Genomic DNA, 11,167 nt, shown 5'->3' with positions numbered 1-11,167 from the left:
TGCTCCTTGGAGGACACAAAGGCGGATCAGCATGTGTTGTTTGTTCAGATCTGCTGTTTTTTTTTAAATGAGGTCATAGTTTTTCAGTTAGGTATGAAAATATGTCTAATTTCTTCCCACAAAGTATAGAGTCTTCTCTGACTCTATATTTACTCTAAAGGTAAAACTGTTTAAAATTTTGACGACATAAATAAAATTGTCTGTTTCAGAGTGTCTTTCAAAGAAAATGAATAAAAGTAAAACAATAGAATGGATGCTTGCCAATAAATGTTGTTGACATGAATGAATCAATTAATATTCGGATAACCAAAGGTTCCTTAATGAAGATTCTTTACAAAATGAAACCAGGTGAAACTGAAACTTTTCCACTTGGAGAATTATGGATTTGCATATTGACAGAAAAAAAATTTTTTTATTTTAAAGGCAAAATGTTTAAATATTTGTTTTTGTTATATTGTTGATCAAGGTGGGTTGCTCATGTCTCTAAGTTTGAGTCTCTATATTCCAGTTAACGATTAATTGATATCTAAATTAGTTGGCGTCTCTTTAAATAAACGATTATTCGCAATTAATTCTCTGGGTGCAAAATGTTTATAAATATAAACATATAAAATGATTCATTGTATCGGTTTTAATGACAAATCGGGATGTGAAAAGTTTTTCTGGAGAGTAGTCATTGGCAGTCAGCAGTGTGTTGTAGCTGAATAAGGGAAACTTTTTTGTTTTAGCTACTATTAATACATGAATCTGAAGGTTTTCCTCCTCTGGACGCATGTGGTGTCTGCATTTTGCTCAGCCTCAACAAAAGCCTGTGGTTAGTTTGCTTTATAGCCTGGTGAGTCGTGCACTGGAGAGTGAAGCATCTGGTCTTTGCTTATCTAACAGACATGTTGCGTAGCATCGGAACAGTAAGTAATCCTCGTCGCCTGACCCTCATCAGGGCAACACTGTCCAGGACAGAGGAGTTCCAGGAAACCTTTGGTTGCCCGTGTTTGTGTGACGCAACATGGAGGCTTCGGGGGGAGCGGCCACCGTGGGTTCTTGCTGTGGTTTGGTGACTGCTGATGTTAAATGAGTCTGTGAGAGCAGAGGTGTCATTAACAGTAGACGTTTCCCTGATGCTCATTGCCAGCCTGACCACAAACAGATGGTTCCTAAATGTGGCCCGTGAACAATTCCACTGCTGAGAAGTGGTAGGGGGTGATGGGCTACTGTTAGTATTACGGAGATTAATGGCGTCATCCACTATGGCATGGTTAAAAATGGCTACAAAACATCTTGTCTCTGTGTTGCACGCGGGTTTAACATGATGACCTTAAGTCTTCATATCAAAATGTTTGAGTAATTCCAGCATCTGCAAGTCTAAATCAGCCATTGGTTTCAATTCTTTCTGTTTCAAAGGCAGCAACAAGAGGTCATCGGGTTCAAAGCCAGGCAGAGGCAGTACCTCTGACTGCAAAGTCCATTTCACAGCGAACCCTGAAGGACCCCTAAGGTGGAGGTCAACAGACACATATTAAAAGGACAAGAGAACAAGCTTGTAGTGGCTTCTCCAGCTAGTATTCCCCCCTGGAGACTGAATGTTAAACTAAAGTGATTTTGCACAGATGCAGCAGAGAGGTCAACATGGGGGAGTCAAAGTCGACACTCATCCGAATTCCTACTGAAGGACCCAAAATCAGATTTTTTGTTTTTCTGGGCATGATGACCAGCTCAGACTTTTTAGAAAAACATTGTCAATCAGATCTTTTCCAGTTCTCAACTTTTCAAGACCTATTTGAGCCACTTCCATGTGTGGACCTTCATCCAACTGGTATCCAACTCCAGTGGGAACAACCAAGGCTAATTTGACATCACTTTTCATCGACATCTGTCAGGATTGTGTTCCAACAGCACCAAAAAGTAAGAGGAGTTAGGAGGATGGATGGTAGCTGTAAAAGTAATGCCAAGTAAAGGGATATTAAGATGATAAACCTCATTAATATGTGGAGCAAAACTCTGATTATAATAATCGATTAATCACGATTGTTTCAGGCCTACCGGAAAATTATGTTGCTCAGACAATTTACTTTGATATAAAATCAACATGGGCCAGAGTGAAAATCTGCCAATATGATAAGCATGCCTAAATATACCACTTAGGAGTGTTATGGCATCCAGGGAGTAGTACTACTCTGGATGAAAACTTATCTAAGCAACAGGAAACAATTTCTGCAAATGAATCACTGGCATTAATCGTGCTTGGACATTTTGTATGCAGACGATACTAATAACTTTTGCACAGTTGATAATTTGGATCAGCTTATGGCTGATATCAACTTTGAATTCTGTCAACAAGAGATATGGTTTGATATTAACAAATTATCATTAAATTTGGATAAAACCAAGTTTATGTTGTTTAAGTATCCTGATACTGATAATGTGACAGTAGAGAAATTAAGGAAATTAAGTTCTTGGGAGTGATGAAAGACAATAAGATTTGCTGGAGACCTCATATACAATACATTCAAACTTAAATATCCAAAAGTATTGCCATTCTCAACAAAGCTAAACATTTCCTAAATTATGCTGCACTTCATATTCTGTATTCCGCACTTATATTACCTTACTTGAGTAACTGTGTAGAAATACGGTGCAACATCGATGGGGTCGCAGTACTCTAAGTATCAGTGTACAAGGGTGTAAATGGGGAATTTGGCCTGATGTATCTATATTAGGGATGGGACGATTTATGAAAACCGTCCAAACCGTTCGGTTCGACTGTCTCGGTTCGATTCGCGTGTCTTTCGTTCGGTTCATGCGCTGCTCCTTTTTCTCATAGGCGAAGCGTTTACACTCCAGAGCAGAAGGTGGCGGTACTGCGACCAAAGCCAACCACCAGTAGTAAACAAGAAGAAGAAGAAGCGAAGCAGCGTAGCCAGGTGTAGCAGGGAAAAAAATCAGTTGTTGTGGAGAATTGTGTGGGTATAGCGAGTGGGAAAGAACAGGAGTTGGAAGACGCGCCAGCAGCACTTTATAGGTCTGCTGTATGGGACCACTTTGCATTTAGAGTGACCTACGATGACGGCGGAAAGAAAGTTGTGGATAAAAGTGCAACAGTGTGCAAGCATTGTGCAACATGTTTTGTTTATGCTAACAGCAAAATGACCAACATGTCATCCTAACCCCGAAATCCCTCATACTCCGTCAGCGCTCCGCCCCGCGCCCCGCTGCGGTCCAGACCGGCTGCTCAAAGCAAAGCCTACAGCCTCCACTGTGGCTCCCGTCCGCTCCCCTCTGAGTCCCTTGGAGATGGTAGACAGCATGCGACGGGATGATTAAATTCAAAGCAGCAAAACATACGGAAATGATCCAGGATTTCCGCGGATCATTTAAAATAATTACAATCCATTATTTTTTGGGGGATTTTTTCATTAATTTCATACATTTTTATGGGATTTCGGTGTAACAATCAACATATACCGAATCGAACCGAAAACTGTGACCACGAAACCGTGAATTGAACCGAACCGTGGATTTTGTGAACTCTTCCACCCCTAATCTATATATACACATACAAACACACACACACACACACACACACACACACATACATACATACAATTGTGTATTTATGTATATTTTTTGGTGTGTGTGAATATTGGATAAAAATATAGAAGTTTAACAGGAAGGTCACTCTACTTTAAGTTACTTTAAGTGTAATTAGAGGGAGAGGGGGTATGAGAAATAAGTTTTACTTTTTCATACCCCTTTCCAGATAATTTACATTAATTGATGTCAGTTTTTTGGCTGTATATACTGACTGGTTTATTTGGTGGAGGGTTTTGTTTCTATTTATAATTAGTTGAATTTAGTTGGTTTAAAATTGGTATTTGGTTTGGTTGATGTTAACTAGTCTCTTTTGTGTGTATTTGGTTGATTAATTTATTACTGTTTGTCAAAATTGTCTTAAATTGTCTGAAATAATTTCCTTTTCATTGGTTCATTCATTCAGTTATTATCTATAAAACTTTCTTTAATTTCTATTAAAAAAACAAACCAAACCTTTAAAATGCTTTGGCCTGTAGTAGGGGGCTATATTCATATTGCTACTCACATTTACAAACTTAAGTTTATACCACTTTTGTGACCTGAAATGTTTCTAAAAAAAATGAATCTGTCTGTTCTGTTGGGATCAACCCAGCAACAGGTGGGGGAAGGGTTGTACCAGATTATCCTAAATATAGCTGCAGTCTTCAGCGCTTTCTCTAGCATCTTCATAAAATGACTTTATAGGTAATAAAAATGGTGGGATAAGAAATATTTGCAGAGTTAAGATGATCACACTAAAGTTGTGTAGAGTCATAATATAAGTAACAATAATTCCTTTAAACATTGACCAACAGAATCTTAAAATCTACAAAAAGACCAATAAGGTATGCACACTTGTGGCTCGGTCAAAAATCTGCGGGTTTCTGTGATGTTTGGAATTCTGTGTTTTTTTTCATCTTTCATGAAGTCAAACCTTTCATTGAAGGAGTGAGCACCTGTTTAAGCAAAAAAGGTGCAGTTCATCGTTGGCCACAGCTTCCACTTTGTAATCTCTCCCAAACAAAATTTCCACGCTGGAGGCACACAAGGCATCACTTTGATATTTTATCACTTTTTTGGCAGCTGTTGAGTCTTGAAAAAGACGCACAACTTAGTGAAGCACATGAGCTGACTACATCTATCTATTCATAAAGACCAACAATGTTTGTTGATTTCTGAAAAGGACTTTGGACCGTTGAGGCGTTGAAGCAGTTGAGGGGCATTGATGCACTTTAAACAAACAGATTTTCCCAGCGAAGTTGAGAAAAGAAAGAGGAAAAGCCCAAAATCATGCTTGCACGCAAAACACGAAAGGAACATTGGAGTTTACTCAAGCGTGTGCTAAAGCTGCCGACTTGAAGGATGGGCAAGTACTGCCAGCAGATGGCGACGGCATACAATAATGTTAAGGTCTGCCGATAGATCGTGGCACAAAAATAATTTTAAGGCTCAAAAAGAACTGAGAAAACGTTCAGGATGGACACTTGGTGTACCTTGTTTTGTGTAAATATGTTTTTATGTTTTAGTTTTTAATCAGTGTAGTGCATGACAAGGCCCCTTTAAATTCCAAAGCATTTATTTTGTTGTGACTACATTTATTAGCCAAATTTGACAGGAGTTAGTACAAAGAAAACTGTTTCCAAACCCCATTGTATCCGTTATAGATACTTCTTTTATGCATTGTTTACAAAACAAGTTTTTTTATATAGAAATGCTTTGTCAGGTTCTTATTAGGGCTTAGTGATTTTGCAAAGAACATTTTTTTTTTTCACCAAAGTTGTGATTTTATTTTGTTTTTCCTTTGCACTAAGTGACCACGAACATGTAAATGTCTAATTTCATTGCTTTCATGACCTCAAAAACAAAAACTAGCTAGTCCAGAGTCCATTGATGCAGGACTTTATATTTTGTACGGATAAATAATTCTACTCCCATACATTGATCTGTGCACTAGCTGCACCTCGTTCTGTAATGCTTGAGCAGCTGAAGCAGCGCCTCACGAGCTTCTGAGCATCTGACCCATGGGATGTGCTGCGAAAGCAGCTGCTGTAGTTGGAGAAATTGAACTGTTGCTGCTCGACGCGACACATCAACCAATCAGAGAAGATGTTCTGCAAGCTGGCAGGGAGACAGATACAGCACTGCTGATGTAGAAGGCTGTGATCACTTCACTGTAACTTTTTATAAACGCCTAAATTAACTTAAAAGGTCAAGACCTGCCTGCAAAATATGTGAGATTTTATTATTGTGGTTCCTGCAGTTTGGAGTAGATAAGTGAAAACCGCCTTCCAGCCACAGTGAACACTAGCGGAAAAACACAAAGAGGTGACCGGGCCAGAGGCTGCCCAGTGACAGAGCGCCGCCGGTGTTCGGAGGTCGGAGCAGCTCCAACAGCCAAATAATATTTAAAGGCAGGATCGTAATCTTGATGAACTGACTGCCCAGAAGAACTTTTCAGGTGGACTTTCTCAGTTAAAAACATATCAAAACTAATATTTACCCACTGATCACAGCTAATATAGCTGCCATTGTTACAGGCAAAGCATAGGGTAGCTCTGCCCAATGCGCATCAGACCCACTTTTCAAACGCACAGCTAGAGCAGCAAAGATGTTTAATAAAGCTGCACATGTGTTATTGCTGCTTCTGCTGCGTGCTTCCTGAGTGCCCGTAGCATAAGGCTGCAAATCTGCTTTAAGCACATCACCACCACCTACAGGGCTGGAGTGAAAAAGAAAATGTTTAAGAGTAGGGCTGAGTATTGCGATATTTGGATCACGATACTATATTATTTCGATAATGTGATATCACTATTATTACAAGCTATCAAATTAAATGTATTGATAAAACAAGTGATGTATATGTTCATCAGAATATATTGATCATTTTGTTATTTTTGGATCCATGTTGTTGGGCAATGTGACTGCCTCAACTAAAGATATGGCAAAAGGCCTCCTCAGCGCTATCTACCAGAGTGCGGGTACAGATATAGCCCATTTTACCACATTGTTTTAGGTGAAAATTAGCCTTTTTTTATTGATATTAGGAACTAAAAAAATTATTATATCCGGCACCCAAAAAATCACAATATATCGCCAAAACTACATTTTTTTTCCCCAAACCGCTATTCCAGAGTGCATCATCCTATCATCTTAGCATCTCTACCAGTATTGTGCATACAGACATTGCAATTAAACCGTTTTAAATGTAGATTTGTTAATTGAAAGAGAAAAATGTCAAATTTTTCAACGGGTTGTTGTGGAGTAAACAGGGCCTAAGTGTCTTCAATTAGCATAAATGCAGCTTAACAGGTCCATAAAGTTTGTGTAATAATGATAAAGCCCAAACCAGACTTATAAAGGTTCAAGTAAAATAATATTTGCACTGGAACATTAGCATATTGGCAATTTATTTAAAGAAACAATTATTTAAACACCTGTGCTCAAGAAATATGCCTTAGCAGCAGCAAACTGTGTTTGAAAAGAATCCACATTTCATCAGAAATCATCAGGGGTTTTTGTCGGTTTGACTTTTTTTTATCTTGCTATGAGATGGACTGTGAAGTTAGTCACTTCACCTCCACAAGGGAAGCCTTCATATTAGATAATGTTCAAGCTGAATACGACCCACAGGTTTTTTGCCCAAAAATAGATTAATCTGTATCTCTTTTTCTAGGATATACTGTAGAAACCTAACCTATGGAAAAGACAAACAAACAACATTAAATAGATCTTTTTCTCACATTTCTCAAAGATGTTAACTTTAAAAAATCTACCAGACTAGATCAAAAAACAAAAAGCTTTACCAAAAATCACACTGGACTCGTCAGCAGTAACAGATAGCCTCTGTGGAAGACGTGGTGGGCGAATTTTTCCTAAAGCTTCTCTCTGAGAGGTCCATAAAAAAATACTGTGGTTCGACCAAAAAGGAAAAAAAAACTCTTTGGGGTCTCAGTTGCCTACAGGAGTGTATAATGAAGGAAATACGTTAGCAGGGGGCTGCTGGGAGCAGATGGTAGGGGCCTACTTGATGATAGAGCCCTTTTAAACACATGTGTGTTTGAGCAGTTTTGCTCCCCCCCCACCCCCACCCACCCCCATCAGGATGACCTTTGATGATATCATTTCAGGGATATACAGTATTTGGCAGACATATGACACCTGAAAAACATCAAGGAACACAGCTTCCCCTTGATCAGTACCAGTAAGTCAGCTTAAATAAAGGGAACCACTGGAAAAGGTTGAACTCAGGAAATGTGGTTGTAAACTAGTGAAAAACTGAAGTCCCAGTGTTTGGTCTGACTGATGCCAGAGAGTATTATTGTCACCTCACAATAATTGACAGTAGGGCTGCAACTAATGATTATTTTGCAAATCGATTAATCTATCAATTATTTTTCTGATTCAAAGTCATAGGAGAGTCATATTTCAATTTTAAATCATTCTGGCTTAAACGTGTATATAAATGTACTCTTTATCAGACCATATTGTCCAAAAAGTTAGAAAATGTTTATTTAAAAAAAACGACCTCCGCAACTAAACTCTCCTTCTCTTGCATGTTTCCTCTGTCCATAGTGTTCCTTGACAGTGTCGTTTCTAAGTCACCAATTTAGTGCTACTTGGTCCCATTGGAATTTCCCATTGGGAACCTACTAGCACTAAGTTGCTAACTGGTTAGCAAGATGCTTCCGACAAACCGGCTACAATCAAACTTGCTTGCGAACCTTCTGCCACAAATATCCCCCCCTCTTGATAATCAACCAATCACATTCACTTTATTCACTCGTGTAAAGTCGTGCACCACTCGGGAGAATTCGGAACTGCAACAGTTGGAACAGCCACTTCTCTACAGCTTTAAAAATCGGATAGCCAAAGGTTCCTTAAAGAACACTTTTTACAAAATTAAACCAGGTAAAACTAAAACTTTTCCACTTGAGGAGTCCTGGATAGAGCTTATTGACAGACAAAAAATATTTTTTTTATATCCTAAATGCAAAATATTTATATAGTTTATTTATATATAATTACTGCTCTAAGTGGTTTGCTGTCAGCCACAGGCACATCTTAGAGTATCGATACTCCAGTTAACAGTTAATCAAATACTAAATTAGTTGACGATTATTTCAATCATCGATTAATCGTGATTAATTGTTTCAGCCTAATTCAAAGTATAATCTACTTTAAAATAGTATTATATTATTTAGGTTTTTTTTCTATAAAGTGAGCTTACAATCCTTTTTTATTGAGAAAAATGTGTTGGATTCTCATTGAAAAAAAATAATGCAACCCCTTTTGGCATTTGCTTAATCATATTTAGTTACTTTAACACAATTGTTTTATGTCCTAACCTGCTGACATGAAACAATTATGTTAAAGTAACTAAATATGATCAAGTAAATGCCAAAAAGGGTTGCATTAGTTTTTCAGTGAGTTATTGGACCATGTGGAGGTCAGATGCATGCAGAGAGCTGGCAAGAGGCTCTCACAAACTAAGCTGCTGCCCAGAGATGCAGGAAAACTCCATTTATAGACTCCCCCGCAGCAAAAGCTTCTCTAAAAGTAAGAAGAAAAAGCATTTAAAAAGTATATTTTAGCATTTAAATCAGATGATCTTTAAATGAAAAGACCAATTGTGCCCTTCAAATAAGAAATCCGAACATTAAGTTGTTTATTTCTAATCACAGGCTAATTGTCTTTGAAAAATACACTTATTGGAAGAAACATGTGATTTATATGTTTCATTTTTGCAGTTCAGATGTTACAAAGTTTACTTTGCTGAACTTTCTTTCACACAAGTAAATATTGATGTGTTTACTATTGCTCCCAGCTGGGCCAACATCTTGTCCTCAACATTTTAACCCATAGCAGTAATAATAAGAAAGGAAAGAGGTTTTAATTTGATACTTATGTTGTTACTATTTAATGAAGCTCTAATCATATCTTCTGCTTCTGAATGAAAGGTGCTTTATAGTTGAAATTACTCAAGAAATAAATGATTTTATCCCCTTTCTGCTTGAATGGAACATGCAATGAAACTCCTCACTGTCTTTACATGTTTCTGTCTAAATGTTGTCAAATGCAGGTTATTTATTCTGGGCTGGATTAAGGGCCAGTCTTTAACTCTATCTGACCTGGATGATGTGCCGGGGCTGCACGGACAGCGTGGGGAAGTTCCCGCGGCCGTGGATGGGGACGCTCTCCCCCAGGATGGAGTCCAGCCGCCGGACCTGATCCCAGTGCAGCAGGCTGAACCTGCGGCTCTGCTCCGCGGCGTCACCGCACGACATGACGCGCCGGGTCCCTGGAAGCTGCTGCGGCTGCACAATCAGTCCTCTGTGGGGGGATGCTGGAGGAGGCTGAAGGCGTCACTTCCGTCTCACAAAGATCCAAAACGCGACTCTGTGTTTGGAAAGTTTTGCGGAGCAGCGGACATGTCCTGGTTCCTGGTCTCCTTCTGTCTCCCCTCCGCAGATTAAAGAGTCCTCTGCGCTCCCGGCGCGTTCTGTTTTCATCCGACTGGGATTACCATGAGCCTCCTGATTGGCTGGACGCAGATTTATGAAGGCAGGAGGCTGCACCAACTAAACACACCTACCTCTGCTCCAGAGGAACCTCCTGTCAACCTGAGGGCGTCAGAAAAACACTTCATTGGATCCTTTACTGTTTCCTACGGAAGAGAATTAGGGCCACTGGAAACAAAGAAATTACTGATCTTTAAATTTTATTTCAGTTCAGAATTCTGACTTTAATCTCAGAATTCAGACTTTTTTTATTGTCAGAATTCAGTCAGAATTCTGAGATTAAAGTCAGAATTCTAAGAAAAAAAGTCAGAATTCTGAGAATAAAGTCAGAATTCTGACTTTTCTCCCATACTAAACTGAAATAAAATTTAAAAATCAGTTAACTTTTTTTTTTTTCCAGTGGCCCTAATCCTTTTCCGTAGCTTCCATCACTTTAGCAGGATCCTTTTTATTTCTGGAAAACGTTAAACCCCTAGAAAATAGAGAAGTTGAAAACCCCAGAATGTTAATTTATAATTTATAAAGATCTCTCATGGATTTTATCTGTGGATTTTCTTTGCAGATTGTTTAGTCATTCTAACAGGTGTCCCTTTATTTTTTATTATTACAATTCCAGTGTCTTGTTCCTCTCCTGCAGTTCTATACAGTGGCGGTTCTAGACCAAATGTACCCGGGGCCGGGCAGCATGTTTTCATGGGGGCCCAGAAAAGCATGAAATTAAAAAACAGAACAAGGGATTTAAATATATTAACATAGCTGCATGAAGTGAAATTTCTATTCAATTAGGTTTATTTAAAATTCTATGTCTTATTAGGTCAATATACATTCAGAATCTAAGAATTTTATGTCTGAAAATGCGACAGATGGACCCAGTATTTAAGGTGAGACAGCCAGTAGGACATTTCAAAACATTTATTAAAACAAACAGACAGAAACAAAACTGAAGCGGGCTGCTGAGGATCTGCAGACCTAAAGCGATTGCAGGAGGGGTGGGGTACCACCGAATCACTGACTCTCTGGTTTAGGGAGAAACGCAGGTAAGTGACCACTATCATCTGAACAGGAGATGATTATCAGAG

At 38.7% G+C, this 11,167-nt stretch overlaps 1 protein-coding gene across 1 annotated transcript in view; it reads right to left on the bottom strand.

Moving 5' to 3' along the window:
- The window catches only part of LOC107101259 (protein FAM46A-like), a 16,532-nt gene extending 6,460 nt beyond the window's left edge, over positions 1–10,072 (bottom strand). Inside the window, exon 1 of the mRNA XM_015400107.1 lies at positions 9,699–10,072. Coding sequence (XP_015255593.1) covers positions 9,699–9,854 — 156 coding nt within the window. The 5' untranslated portion in view covers positions 9,855–10,072. The remainder of the gene's footprint in view (positions 1–9,698) is intronic.
- Between the last annotated feature and the right edge of the window lie 1,095 nt (positions 10,073–11,167).

This window comes from Cyprinodon variegatus, unplaced genomic scaffold (genome assembly GCF_000732505.1).
Source record: "Cyprinodon variegatus isolate N-32 unplaced genomic scaffold, C_variegatus-1.0 Scaffold1071, whole genome shotgun sequence".
In the NCBI taxonomy this organism is placed as follows: Eukaryota; Metazoa; Chordata; class Actinopteri; order Cyprinodontiformes; family Cyprinodontidae; genus Cyprinodon; species Cyprinodon variegatus.
This window is presented reverse-complemented; position numbering and strand designations above follow the sequence as displayed.